General features: G+C 35.7%; 1 protein-coding gene and 1 long non-coding RNA gene across 10 annotated transcripts in view; both read right to left on the reverse strand.

Moving 5' to 3' along the window:
• GTDC1 (glycosyltransferase like domain containing 1) overlaps nt 1-15,573 on the reverse strand; it is a 338,147-nt gene extending 322,574 nt beyond the window's left edge. For 5 of the 9 annotated variants that reach the window (XM_025039406.1, XM_025039411.1, XM_025039407.1 and 2 more), the window contains exon 1: nt 14,852-15,573. In XM_025039406.1, the coding sequence (XP_024895174.1) occupies nt 14,852-14,871 (20 nt within the window). In that variant the 5' untranslated portion in view covers nt 14,872-15,573. The remainder of the gene's footprint in view (nt 1-14,851) is intronic. The other 4 variants (XM_025039410.1, XM_025039402.1, XM_006921046.3 and 1 more) reach the window with 1 other exon arrangement.
• On the reverse strand, nt 952-11,467 carry LOC112470295. The gene is made up of 2 exons (XR_003042930.1): nt 10,131-11,467; nt 952-4,101 (listed from the first exon to the last, which is right to left on the reverse strand). It is a non-coding gene; the product is annotated as an uncharacterized LOC112470295 (long non-coding RNA).
• Nucleotides 15,574-15,609: the final 36 nt, after the last annotated feature.

Consider the following 15,609-nt stretch of genomic DNA (forward strand, 5'->3'; position numbering starts at 1 on the left):
AAAAACTCTATCTAGAAATATCATACAACCACTTCACTCTTGAATAACCCTCATTTCTTTTTGTCCAACTGCCTTGTTTGCCTATGACCTGTTTGCTAATTTTTTTGTATATTTTCAAGCAATTAAAAAATGCATTTTCAATTCTAACACTTTGAGTTCAACAATTCCAATTTTTTTTCCTATCTTCATTACAACATCCCTCAGATGCCAGAGTACTCACATTTAAGCTACTTTACCATGCTGCCACTTTGGGTTTTTTTTATTATTTCACTCCTCCATGGGACCAGTGAACGATAAAGCCAAAGATCCCTTATCATTTCACTCTATACCTTAAAAAAACATATTGGATCATTTGACTCCAAAGCCTTATTGCACAGTTATATTTTTTACATTTAAAAATGCTGCTGCTAAGGCACCGTTCCTATCCAAATGACTAAATGTGTCCTTTCCAAGGAGATAATGGTTTGTTCAGGGCTTCATACCTCTACTTGTAAACGCCTGTAAACATTTCGTTCTCATTTTAATGGGCTTCATAACACTGTTATCTACTGTTATCATTTCTGAACCAAACTGGTAGTTACCTTTGACTGTATCAGACTGCTTTCAAGAACTGTTTCTACATATGTTATTTGGAGTTGACCTAATTCAGCTTATGATCTACTGTATCTAAGTCACTGTGGTAGCTTTTTATCACCTACCCTTCATATATGGATTTTGTATCATGGCATCACTTACATCTGAAAATACAGCTATACAATACTATACTAACTATATCAAAGGCAACAAATAAGACAGTTGGAAGAGTTGCAGAGTCTAGATAACAATATTGTCCAATATATCACCTCATTGCTTTCTCCAAGGAGGCCCAAACATCCTTCTGTAAAATGAACATGAAGTCATTTATGTTAAAAACCATTAGTCTTAAAATTTTCCCATAATGTGTACTGGCTGTTCGAATTACTTTTTATTTATTCATTTATCAGACAATCACTGGAAAGAAAAGGTCCCTGCACAAAATGAGCTACAACTGTAAGACTCTATCTTCACTTCTTACTCAAGACCTTGGGTATACCACTTAGCTTCTACTTTCCTCATTAAAAGTTGGGATAATTGTACCTGCTTTCAAGGTTGTGCAAAGAATTAGAAATAACTTATGCAAGGTATCTTACTCAATGTCTAGTACATAGGCGGGTTTCAATAGTATGTGGTAATAATAAACCATTATTCCACTGATAGTCTTACTCTAGCACCCTTATCAATCCAAAAAAAGTGGTCATCTATTATCTATCACATTTAAAATCTTATTCTCCCTTTTAAATTCCACTAATTTCCCAATGTCTAAAATAGCTTCACTTTCTCCATTCACAAAATTACCTCCCACTCACCTTAAGGAAAAGCAGCTTTAACCATTGGTTACAAAGTTAGGGAGAAAGGCAGTGGGGGAAGAAACCACCTGAACAGTCACTGCTCTACTAAAATAAACACAGTAATGTATGCCTACTACATCCTTACCTTAATCCTCTTTCAAAAGTCTTTTTTGAAGTCCATGAAAGTCAGGATCACTACCTTTCTCATGTCCTATAAATACAGTAACTAAACAAGTCCTATGTCAGTCAATGGACAAAAAGATGTAACTGATGAATCCTCAACTCTCTAAATTCCAATATTTTGTTATCTCAGGAATCAATTTATGAAAACTCACCAGGTGAAAGGGGTGGGGAGGCAGATTAAACTAAATAGTCTTTTGACTACTGATACAAAACTAGTTTTAAACACCTGGATTTTATTCTTCTCCTGATTATACTCAAATCAATTGCTGGCACAAGAACCAACTAAAAATTTAACATGCTCTTCTGCAACTACATTCTCAAATTCCAATATATAGCACTTTTTTCTGCAATAAACTAGTTTTACTCACTTTTATGAGATGTCTTCTCAAGCTTAATAAGAACGGGTAAAATAATAACTATAACCTATCAAGCTGTATTTATCATTCTTCTATACATTATATTTTGAAAAAGGTTTACTTTAGGGAAAAACATAATAATGGCAATCCACAAAGTGCTCTATTTAATGTTCTCTGCCCAGAAGACCACAATGGAATTGCTGATTTAATACTATCGATGTTAAATCCATATATATGTTATTAAATATATATTAGTTATAAGATAAAATGGTGCTTCCTGCTTTAAACACACAAACATACATACAAAAAAAATCAGTCTTTCCTTAAGTATCTTATGTTTGAAAATGGTGAAGTTTTCTAAATATTAATCACAATAGTCCCAAATAAAATCCATAGGGCAGTTCAATTATGGCACAAAAGATGAATGAGAGTATTTCATTTCAAAATCCCTGAGTCTTAGGATCTAAACATCTAAGAACATCCCCCTTTCATTCCAGATTCAAAAGAGTTTCAGGCATTCAAATGCTACAACACACCTGTCTTTCAGCTATAGGCACTGCTTCAATGAAAAAATAGCTTAAAAACCATGAAATGAAATCAATTCCACATAAAGCTATCGCACGATTCTGATCTCTAATCTGACTTGTAAATTAGATGTGTGTAACTTCCACTCTTCAAAAACCTGCAGATCTTTTTCCTAGCAGAAGGGCTATGCTAGTTGCATTGCACTATGACCAAAAATGTGCAGCAACGGCAGGGGCACACTGATACACTGAATGGTAGAGGCCTTGAATACAGATTTCAAGGTAAGTTATGAGGAAATCTTTTTTTGTTTTTACATGAGCTATATGAACTATATAAAATGTAATCTATGTTTTATATCCTGGGCTGCCAGAGTATTTGTTGAATGCTAAGATGAAAAAAAGTAAGTTAAAGATTCACTGAAGAAGAAATGTAATTTAACTTTGAGAGAATCTACCCACCTCCCAGCACTGCTTTCAAATCTTCTATTACTGATTTAAACGGATACAGGCCAAAAGTGGGAACTCTAACCAAATAAAATGTTCATTTGGTTCAGAAAATATTTTGATGTTTCAGTTTTCATAGGTTTATTTCCAGTTCATATCTGCTTCTTAACTCATTTTTAAATTTAAGTAAATTTTCAAATTTAAGTAAATTTAGTTAACAGATCTGAATATATTTATTAGTTATTTTTAATTAAGTCATTAATTTATTAACTGTTCCATGCACATTAATACTGTATAGTATACTACTGACTTCAAGAGCCTACACAAAAGGATGTTTTCCTAGAAAACTCTGGATGCAATAGCTTTTTATAAATAGAAACATTTTAAATACTCTAGGGCACAGGTCCCCAACCCCTGGCTGTGGACCAGTATCGGTCCATGGCCTGTTCGGCAAAGGGCCACAGAACAGGAGGTGAGTGGTGGGCCCGCAAGCTAAGCTTCGTATGTATTTGCAGCCGCTCCCCACCGCTAGCATCACTGCCTCAGCTCCACTTCAGATCATCAGGAATTAGATTCTCATAGCAGCACCAGTCCCTGGTGCCAAAAAGATTGGGGACAAATGCTTAAGGAGAGAGCAAAATTTCAAGAATCTCCTAAGTAAAATTACATATGCGAAAGTTATAGTCCTTAAATTAACCTTTTTAAGTTAACTTTTTTAGGTTAAGTAGACTTTTTTCTTTACAGTATTTCCCTTAGAGGAATAGAACCCAATGATAAAAGGTGATAACTATATAAGTTCCATAAATGGACAAGAACTTAAAAGATTGATTAACAAAACAATTACTATATATTATGGAATAAAATATTATTCATTCCCCAAATAAAGATCAAATTTACTTCAACCACCCTCACACCACACCAAAAAGTCATTTTTATTTAGTGATAATGTCCTTGGGTTCATAGCAGGGCTTGATGGCATACTGGTGTCACACTCTGCCAGTCATCAAAAGAATACACGAGCCTTCTTTTTCAACTTCTTTGTCTACTACTGCATCATTGGACCCAGCAGGCAGCTCACCCAGAAAATTTCAGTTAACGGATTTTGGCTCTCTGTGCATAAGACGAAAATCTTTACGAAGTATCCAGTTTGTCTTATAGCTGAGATCTGAACCTGCTGCAGATGTCACATCTAAATTCTTGAATGGATTTTTTTATCATCTTTGTCACCTATAAAACAAGACAGTGTCACCAACAGTATTGTCCTGAAGAACATCTATTTCACTTATGCTAAGCTTTCTGTATAACTGAAAGTCATTTACTTATGTAAAACAGGAGTCAGCAAACTAGATCCTGTGGGCCAAATGCAGCCCACTGCCTGTTCTTGCACAGTCATGATCTAAGAATGAACTATATATTTTTAATGGTTGGAAAGTTTTTTTAAAATGCTAATAATCTGTGACATGCAAAAATTACACAAAATTTGAATCTCCATAAATAAGGTTTTATTGGAACACAGCTACTCATTCATTTATGTATTTTTCTATGGCTACTTTCATGCTATAAGGGCAGATTTAAGTAGGTACAGCAGAGACCATCTGACACATAAAGGCCAAAATACTTACTATCTGGTGCTTTAAAGAAGTTTGCTGACCCCTGGCCCAGAGGACATTTAGTGGGTAAGTAATAGGATTCTTAGTGCCTCTTACACGAAGAACCTGAGTACAGTGACCTAGTTGTTCCCTGCCTTACTTCCATTAGTTTAATAGTCAGGGGCTACATAATGACATTTTGGCCAAAGAGACCTCACACACAACAGTGGTCCATAAGAATAAAACCCAAGAAGATTCAGTGAAGCGGTTAGCAGAAGCTTTTGCAAACCTCAAGAACTCCTTAAAAAGTCTGAAAACATGGTGGACCCCAACACCAAAAGGTTTTCACTTTTGATAGAGAGGAATGTTCATGGTGCATTATCTACTTAGGAGCAAATCTACTATGGAAAAAAAAGAAATAAACCAAGCAAACCCACATGGACATACTTCTGAAAAGAGGGACACCTCCTCAAGAAGAGCTTCAGACAGATCTTTCAGGAGGTATTTCAGAAAAGGGCAATATTATCATAGGAAATGACAGGTACATGTGTCATTGCTCTGAAGATCTTCCAGTGGGACAAGATGTGGAGGTGGAAGAAAGTAACAGTAATCTTGACCTTGTGTAGGCCTAGGCTAATGTGTGTCTTTTAGTTTTTAACAAAAATGTTTAAAAAGTAAAAAATTAAAATAAAAACATTTTTAAATAACAAAAAAGCTTACAGAATAAAGATATAGACAATATTTTTATATAGATTACAATGTGTTTGTGTTTTAAGCTAAGTACTATTATAAGAGTAAAAAAGTTAAAAATCTTAAAGATTAAATAGTTACAGTAAGCTTGTTATTGAAGAAAAATATTTTTAATAAGTTTAGTAGGGCCTAAGTGTACAGTGTTTATCGAGTCTACAGTAGTGTAATGTCCTGGATCTTCACATTCACTCACTCACTCACTGACCCAGCCAGAGTAACTTTGAGTTCTAATAGCTCCATTCACAGCAAGTGAATGGAGGTATAGAGGTATACATCTTTTACCTTTTATACCATATTTTTACTGTATCTTTTCTATGTTTAGATATGCTTAGACACAAATACCACTGTGTTAGAATTGCCTGCAGTATTCTGCACAGTAACATGCTGTACAGGCTTCTAGCCTAGGAGCAATAGGTTATACTATATAGCAATAGGTTATACTATATACCTAAATGGTATAGCCTACTATACCTAGAAATGAGCTGTTATGTAATTTTGATACGTAACAGCTCATTTCTCAGAATGTATCCCCATCATTAAGCAACACATGGTTGGTTTTCCTGGGTAGGCCACCACTCCAGTGCATACAGCTATAGTAACTTTACCTTCTACCATAGCTCAGCCTTGCCTCAATCCAAGGGGCCAAAATTGCCCTTGGGCAGAAAGACGACAAGGGGCTCAGCTTCAGGTCAAATTCTGATTCTCCCACATTGATCTCTTCTGTGTCTCCAAGTTATCCTAGTTCTGGATTTCTGCTTTATATCAACCCTTTTCCATAATAGGCTTCCTGTACTGGATACCAGTATTAAAAATCTATATATCCTGCCAGAGACCCCGGGACAGTGGGCTGAATCACAGCAATCCTGGACTGAACTGTGCCAGCTAATCACCAGGTAACAGCCACCCTGTAATATGAATTTGTTTGGGACCCTTGTGAATAGCTTGCATACTCCAACACTCTCCTGGCTTCCACTCCTCTTTCTGATCATGACTGTCCCTGGAGTTGATCAATTTCCTTTTACATTAAAACCTCTGACCTATAAATCTATGAGGTCAATCTTCCCAACTGGCCTGTCATTCTGTTTCTGGAGCTCAGTTCATACAATAACCAAATGTAAGAGCACAACAAAACTGTATACAGATGGATTTTCCAACCCAGGACTACCCATCTTAAGACATCGCTTACTTTTTACCAACTGCCCTAAAAGGGAATATATCATCCTCAAGCTGCATTCCTTCTCCTTTTTTCCCTCAACCATTGCTAGTTAGCCCAACGTTTCTATACCTGCTTTATCTTAGAGTGTTGCCCACCACCCTCTACCTACTCGGGGTGCCTAAGACACCCGTGTCTCTGGAGCATGGCTTCAGAATGAGGTATCTCTTGCTTCCATTAAAGTTTTAACACTCCTATTTCTACTGTAGCGGGGAAGAGGAGTTTCTTGTCATTGTTGGACTGCAATGGAGAAACATATTTGGCTAGATTTCCAGGAGTCAAAATATAATTCCCCACAGGACGATGCTAACAGTCCACAATGAGACTATGCCCATACTATTAATGGCACTAAAAAACCCATCTGTAATTCATTTTATGTTGTTGCAAATAACTAATTCACAAACACATTCATAAGCTGTGAACAGACTGTCTAGAAAATAACTATGAAATATTAGGAAGACTTTACAGTAGACAATTAAGCCAAGTGTAAAGGCTTCAGAGAAAATGGCAGTTTATTTTCAGCAAAGTGAACTTCACTACAATCTTGAAGTAACTTGCCATGGTGAACTCTGAAAATTGCATGAATAGCTCATAACCAAAAAAGTGTATCAAGAATGAATACAGTGACTGGGATGACCATTAACCATATCTCAATTCTGGATAGCAACCATTCTGGTAGCATCAACTTAAATAAAAATAAAAATCTTTTTGAAAACACAGGAAACCCTCTGTCCATTTGGGTAATGACATGGAAGCCCAGTGATATGACCTTACAACCAGGAAAAGAAACTACAGGCATGTAGTCCATATTCCACAGGAATACTCATAAACCTCAGAACTTCACTCATTAGATGAATCTAGCCTCCTTCCCTTAAAGAGTTCTCAAGTATTTTAGTATCAGAACTCTTTTGTGTTCTCAAAAATTGAGGACTCCCAAGAGCTTTTGTTAATATGAGTTATAATTATCAATATTTACCATGTTAAAAATTAAATGAGTTTAATTATTTAATAATTCATTAAAATTTTTAATAACATATTTAATATTTTGTGAAAATTTTCCTAAACAAAAAAAAGCTTAGTGATAAAAATACTGTTTTAGAACTTCTGCAAATTTCTTTCATGCCTAGCTTAATAGAAGACAATTGGATTTTCTTATTTGCTTCCATATTCAATCTGTTGTGATACATTATTTTGACTGAATCATATGAAAAAAAAGTAGCCCCACACAAATATGTAGTGAGAAAAAAGGAAGTATATTAATAGCCTTTTTAGATAACTGTAGATGTTCTTTGATAATACACCAACACTTGACAAGTAGTTTAAGAACTATAATATGGAATCTAAAAACACATAAACATTATGTATTGTTACTTGCTTTTTATAACGGTCTTTTACCCATAATTTTAGAATACTGATCACTTTGAAAGTATTGGTTTATTGAGTTATGAAGATATAAAAAACTTGATATAATTAATTTATTAATTAATACCATAGCAAAAACTCGCATTCATTAATAACACTATCCATTCCATCAGAAAAATCTTTATGTATTGGGAAGCTGACAAGAGCACAGCAGGTAACACAAGTTAACTAAAATTTTAATTTTTACTTGAGAGCTCAAATTTTATCACTGGCAACAAATATTGTCAGTTATTTTCCCATAAGTGGCAAGCTCACTTTGTTCATTTTGAAGAAAATGACTCCCAAACATCTAAATCTAAATAATCACAATTTGTCTGGTAGTTATTCTTTCAAGTAAAAATGATATTTCATGCAAAATGTGGTTAGTTCAGCTAGGAACGCAAAAAAAAAAATCACTGAGTTTTCCTTGAGATAACCAATGTACTCTGGATATGCAGCAGAAGTGCTTTTTGTGTATTTCCTGTCTCATCACACAGAATATTAAAATGAAGTATGCTCAAGAATAAAGATTTAACAAAATTAATAATTTTTACTTCTTCATCAAGGACATTCTTAAGGAAAATTAGTTTTGTTTTGTTTTTTTAACTATGAATGCATGGCAGTAAAGAATATGATGAATACTAGTCCGTTTGGTGCCAATGCTATTTACTATCCATTAAAATAACCACCAATGCTTTACTGTCATCAGAGCAAATGTCAAAGCTGTGGAAAAGGCAAAAAGTTAATATTACAATGAAAATAGTTTTAACCACATGGACCCTCTGAAAAGAGTTTCAGTAACCCCTACAGGTCTGTACACAATTTAAGAGCTGTTGTCTTAAGGAAACACTGAAAGCTATGAATGACAAGTTGCAATACCCAAAGTCATACTAAATATCCCCAACATAAATACATTAAATAGCTGTACAAAATCTTTTATTTTAAATCAAATTGATCCAATTTGTTCTCAACTGAATTAATAATGCAAACAATAGTAGCAATTAACATTTAATGAGCACTTACATGTATTATCTCATTTAATCCTCATAACTCTATTCATTCTGATATAGTCATGCCACAGATAAGAAAACCTGAAGTGAAGGGAAGTCACTTGTTCAAGGTCACAATAACAAATATCAATATTTATGGACTCAGTTATTAATAAGTATTTTGCATACCTCATCTCTGAAGTCTTTTCAACAAACTTTTTATCATTTTTGCCCTTTATTATTTTTTACACTTTTATTACCCATTTTACAGATGAAAACATTGAATTAAAAAGTTAAGTACCCTGCCCAAGGTGACCCAACTGTTGGGTCATCTATATACTAATCCAACTCCGTTTTACTCCAACGAATATACTGCATATTCTGCCTCTCTATATCACACATCAGTATATCCTTTGTATATAGACTGATGGCTACAAGTCTTAAATAGTTTTAATGTCATCTGAGCAAGACCCCTATTTAGAAAAGATTTTCACTAATTTGATTATCTGTCATCAAATGGCGTAAAACCTACTTCCTTTTATAGTCTATACTCTAGGTAATTGTTCATTAATTCATCTTATTAAACACTTATCTGCATATAACAACCTATCAATGTAGATAAGATTACTTTTAAAAAACACTCAATACATCCAGGGGATATCCCAGCATTACAGATGAGAAACTAAAACCCAGAGAAGTAACTAATGTCTCCCAAAGACAAGCTGTTCATAAATACCAGAGTCAAAATCATTTGAACTGACCCTGAAGCCTAAACTCTTCAACCACACAGCCTGCATATATTTAAGAAGGTCTCAGACAATGGCCTAGGAATTGCTCAGGTCTGGCTACAGAGTTTGCTGATAATACATCCACTCCGCCTAAGGCAATCAAGACATGAACCATCTTGTATCTCAAAGACCAAGGCGTGAAAAGGAAGGTGGTTCATGCTGCAAATAAGAAGTTATGCTCTCAGGTGCTTTAAGGTAAAGCAACTATAGGTAATGTTGATAAAAGTAAAATTTTCTTAGGTGTCAGCATACATCTCTGGGGCTGAGATAAACAAAACAAAACAAAACAAAAAAAACCTAGAGGAATCTGTCATGACAGTTACACAGGCTAGCTACAGATTACACAATAGTTTTCAGATGCCAGAAGCCCAGGGATGCTGCGAACCTTAGTAAACGGCAGCAGAAATCATTTTCCTAAAACCTTCCTAAACTCTATAATCGATCAGCAAAATTTTCATTTCAAGTTAGGATCTGTGAAGGTCAGGGATAAGTTATGTCCCAATATGTTTCTATTTTAAGGACCTACCTTGCAAGACACTGCTTAATATTAAACTCCAAGGGGATCAGGAAAGGAATCAAAGTTTATATAGCTCCATTCACACTTATAACTTGTTGTAACTCGACTTTTAGGAAGTGTAAACATCTTGAGAGGAGTGTGGCTTTAATTTCAAACAAATTGTATTCTCAAGGAGTCCTCACACACATCTGACAGGAAGGTGACAAAATGGAAGGCTGTGGTGTACCACCTAAAAGGGCAGGCAGTACAAGTGAGAGATGTGCAATTATACTTGTCACAGAATACCACATTCTGGACTCCCTCTATGGCAAAGGAAAACAACGACGATGACAAAACCAATGAGCAAACTTTACTTCCTCCCATCAATGATTCCTAGCATGACCAAAAAGAATCAATCTAGTAATATGAAAACAGCTGACAGATATATAGAGAAAAAAAATCAAGACTGAGGTCATGTCCCTCAACATGCATCATTTATCCTAAGGATTCCCCCACTTATCTGAATTAATTTCATGTACCTCATTTAATTCAGATAATTGAAGTTTTCCTTTTAGAGTTGTAAAGTGTTTATTTACCTCAACATAATTAGTAAAGTGTCCACTTAAAAATACCACTACAAAAATTACCACCCCCTCCTCCACACATACATACATACTGCACTATCATTAAAAGTACGAGATTTTGGCCTTCATGGGAAATTTAGTTCAAAAATCCTCTTTAAAAAATTAGCACAGGAAATTCTACAAGAAGTTATAGTCATTACCTTTTTAATACAGAGTGTTTGCATTACTTGTTGAAGACATGGTAATTTGGGTATTCAATACATGACTACTGTTCTGAAACCAAATTAAAGGTTTAGACTACTAAAGAGTTTGATGACTTGCCTCAATACAATAACTGGGATTGTACGGAGAACAAAACCAAAGAGGTCTCTCTTTTTTATGAGCAGGCATTTAAGGGCCTTTTAATGAGAATTTACTCTTTAGTTATATAATTACTAATGAACAAAAATAGGCTATTAAACTCACTTCTTTATAGTGTCATAAAACTTCTGTGTAAGAAATATAAAATAATATATATTAATCAAACTCAAGAAAAATTGAAATGTGCAACTCTTAACAATACATGGTGAAAATTACATACTTTTTCTTTCTCAAATTCCCTGCCAGATGACTGATGAAGTTATTTTTTTTTTTTATGGACATGCTTATAATTTAAAATACATAGACTCTGTAGTACTAATCATGGCAATGAAATGTATAAACCTCTTGTATGAATTCTAAATTTCTATATGAACACTGATTTCCCATACAGGTAAAAGACTTATCGTTAGGATGAATTTATATCTAATCAATATATATTTATCACCTGCTATGTGCCAAGCACTGTACTGAGTGTAGAGGACACTACCACAAACAGCACAGATTTGGTTCCAACATTCCCATACACAGGGGTACACAGACTAAAAGAAAAGATAGATAATGAACATGTTATGGGAAAGTATAACAGATGAAGTGTTATACTTTATATATTTATGTAAATGTTATACTTTTGAATGTTATAAGTCAAATGAAAGCTCAAAAAGGATAAGACATGGGTAGAAAAACACTTGAAAATAATTAGCTACCATTGAAATTGAATGAAAATCACCCACTAAGTGACTAAGCTAAGAAGGCAGAGAACTCAACAGCAAAGTAAGTTAGGAAAGAGATGAGAGTAATGAATGGATGAATCCTGGGCGTCCTAAAGTTCCTGTTGCAAACGAAAAGTTGGGCTCAAAAAGGGCTCAAATTATAATAACCAAAGAGCCTAGCTCTCAGCTGGCCTGTCTTTAGTATCCAAGGGATCAACCCAGTGAGTGAGTCCAGAAGGCAGTATAACAGTATCTTGGCTCTACGAGTTCTGCCCTGGTTGAAGTAGGACTCCAAAATCCACTGTGGACAAGAACAGGTACCTACTCCCTGAGGGGAGAAGGGATGGCGAGGAAACAGAGATAGCTAAACTGTTAAGAGTTCTTAAATTGACTTAAGACAAGAGTGGAGGTCCACAAGGGATATGGAATACGAAAAGAATCCAGACAAGAAACATATTACATGGACTTATGTAATTGCTTATCTGGTTACTTTTAAAAATAAATATTCCAAAAAAAAAGCTGTCTGTTTAAATGACAAGTGTGACCTTCAAGTGTGGGAGAAGAGGACGATATATTCTTAATATTTCTTACTAGTTGTCTGATTCTGTATCCTAATTCCATCTAAACCTATATTGACATATTCTAGATGCTTCACACACATTTCATTAAGATCTTTATGCCATATAGCTCAAAACTCCCAATGAGTAAAGTGTTTTTAAAAACGAGAATCTCATAATCTCGGAGTCAAACTGCATAGATGTCAAAGGTCAGTGAGACACCATAGCTCTGTAAGCAATGAAAGCTCAGAGCACCAGAATTAATTCCAGATCCCAATTCCTGAAGGGAATGAGGGTTTTAATGTATTTTCAGTCTTAAAAATCCATTTAAGAACTGGGTGGGAGAAACAACACTGGCAGCGGATAGGCCAGGTAGACCAGGACTGACGTAAAAACCAGCAATAACAGATGTAAAATTATTTGCTCCCTATAAATGTCACCCTACTCTACTGTACAATTGTTTTCAGCAACAGTACAAGTAGAAATAAAAATGCATGTAGTCCAAAGATGCTGTCCTTGTGAAGGCTATTATTTATATGACTGTACATATTCAAATAGGAATCACTCTATGAAACTGGCCCTGCATTTGTCCAAATATTATCTGCCAAGGCTATTCATTCAGAGTGGAGTAGTGGTACTTTCCAAAAGAAACGCTTGACAATTTTCCTCAGCTAATTTTTTTTTAAATAATCAAAACATGCTAGTCTGATCTATTAAAGAGAAAAGACATAGAAAAAGCAAATATAACGTGTTTTTTTTTTTACAGTATCACCATGAAGTATGACATATCAAATATAGCCTAAAACTGTTTAAAATATCATTTCTGGGTAGCTTCCAGGGCAGTCTGAACTCCCAGTCATGTTTCTTACAAAGACCTATATGCTAAAAAATATATCCTTATAAAGTGAAACCAAAGCTTTAAAATGGACCTACGGTAACAATTAGGATCATTTAATTCATGATGGTCAAACTTTGCTCCAGTGGAAAATTCAAAGTATTTTAGCTTGACTGAGGTGTTCTATCAAAAGATTTAAATAATGATGTCTTTTCACAATTTCACAGCAATATATGTTAAAAGAACAAAATTCTCAATGTTAAATTTCTTCCCTCAATTTTTCTAAAATATCTGATATCTACTACTTTTCAATATGAAATTCAGCCTGAGTATCTGATTCACCAAAAAAATAATAATAATAATAATTTCAAGTTTACAATATCACGATTCATGACTTTCTGGCCACTCTGCTACCTCCTTAACTTTGATTAAGCCCAAGACCACAAGCATTTACAGAGCAGCCACTACACTTGACACAAGGCATACACAGATAAAACACGGTCCATCTTTCATTAATCTCTCACAAGGGAAAGTGTACACAAAAAGTATTTACTAAATGCCTATACTTAAAAACTATGGTATAGGAGATGCAAAGGACTTCTGCATTTGAGGAACACTAAGAAAAGTGATGCTGGGAATGCAGGAATTCGGTTATCACATGTGTATAGGGCCTTTGCTTCTAATACCAAGGTTATATGCACCACAGTAAGACTCTTGAAATGCCAATCTCCTAGGATGACACAGACTATCAGCATTAAGAATACAGGTAAACATTCTTGAAATGAAAATAGTTACTAAATTCAAACAAAATGGAAAATACTGTTTCAACTGATAAAATGTAAACAGTTCTTAACTATAAATAATTTGTATCATTTACTTCTGATGTGTCCAAATCGCGAATTAAAGCAATTACTCAAAACAGGAAAAAGTGGAAATTTAGTAATTACTTGGCTTCTTTTAAGATACCAAAATCAAAACAAATTTTGGTACAAGAATATCCACTGGGAAGATTTGAATTATCTACTTAAGTATTTAGCTAATTAAGTCTACTACTTCTATTCAGCTTCTGTTAAATCTCTTCAAGAAACTTCTTTGATTAATTTCACTCTGCGAAATAACAGGGTTGCATTAAACTGACAAGGTCTCTTACAAATAGAAAATTCTGTACTTCTGTGGTCTATAAGATTAAAATGTCAAAAACGGTTTCAAAACGGGAGAAAAGAAGCCATCTTAACTTCTCAAATTGGTAAAGCTATAAAATTCACTGTTTCCCACCCTTATCTCAGTATGGTTCACATTTTACCTATTCGGTTTTCAAGTCTGTCAAAGAAAGTTTCATAATTCAAAAGGTACTCCTCCAACCTTCAATACTAAAACTGTTTCATTAAATGTAAAATCCTACGGAGAATATAAAATAATAAGGAGTGGGAGCTGAGGAGAATCTATTGCACTTCAGATCTGGAACGCAATAATTAAAATTCAATACTGAACTTGGTATGTGGGTTCCTACATGAAACTCCTGCCATGCTTTCGCTTAAGGTTAAACAGGTTAATAGAGTCTAATAAAACGGCTCTATTGAATTATACTGGACTTTTCAGCAGCTCCTTTACTGACCACTATGTTGAGCTTTAAAATCAACTTCAGGGGTAACACCAAATAACCAAGGCATGCCACGGCACACGGGGGCTGCATTCTGAAACCCACCTCATGTGGAAAATCACCATCAACTCACGTTTTCCATTTCAAACTGTGATACAGGTGAAGGAAAAAGTGTAAAGCCTCTTTGAACCTCCAGTCACACTCCCTCAAGGCGCTAACTTAAGAATTATCTCAAAGATAATCTAATGCAATACAGTTCTCAGAAAACTCTAAAAGTTGTATCTAGGAGAGGAAAAAAAAAAAACGCCCTTGGGGCTGAAGGTTAAATTAACGTGGTACTGTAACTTCGCTGTTGGGTACATGGCTGGATTTACGACTTAAGTTCAGAGAGACTTTCCACCCGAATAGATCGACTGGATCCTCACAGGAGGGATTCTGGGAGGGCACAGTGAAGTCTTCAGTCTCCGCTGACACAGGGGACGGAGGAGCTGGTGAGATGAGGAAAGTGAGGGCGATAATGGGGCCAGGCGCAAAGGGTCCCTTCACCAAGGCCTGAGAGAGGGCGGCGCGAGGGACAACCGGCCTGGCAGTCTCGCGGTCGGCGAGGAGACCCTTCCGCCTACTCCGGCCCACTCTGGGAACCCGGCCTCCCTTCTCCCCGCGCGAGGGTTACGCGCCCCACGCGCCCCTCGCCGGCGACGCAGAGCAGTGGCGCGCCGGACTGCAGGAAGCCAGCATGCACGACGTGCAGAACCCAAGAAAATGAAATCAGAAATGGTCAGCGTGCAGGACCGAAGTGTGTGCCCCGCTCGGGGCGCCGAGCGGACAGCAGAGAAGGGAGCGCAGCGCGTGCGCCCGGGAAG

Source organism: Pteropus alecto, unplaced genomic scaffold (assembly GCF_000325575.1).
Source record: "Pteropus alecto unplaced genomic scaffold, ASM32557v1 scaffold3, whole genome shotgun sequence".
Taxonomy (NCBI): domain Eukaryota; kingdom Metazoa; phylum Chordata; class Mammalia; order Chiroptera; family Pteropodidae; genus Pteropus; species Pteropus alecto.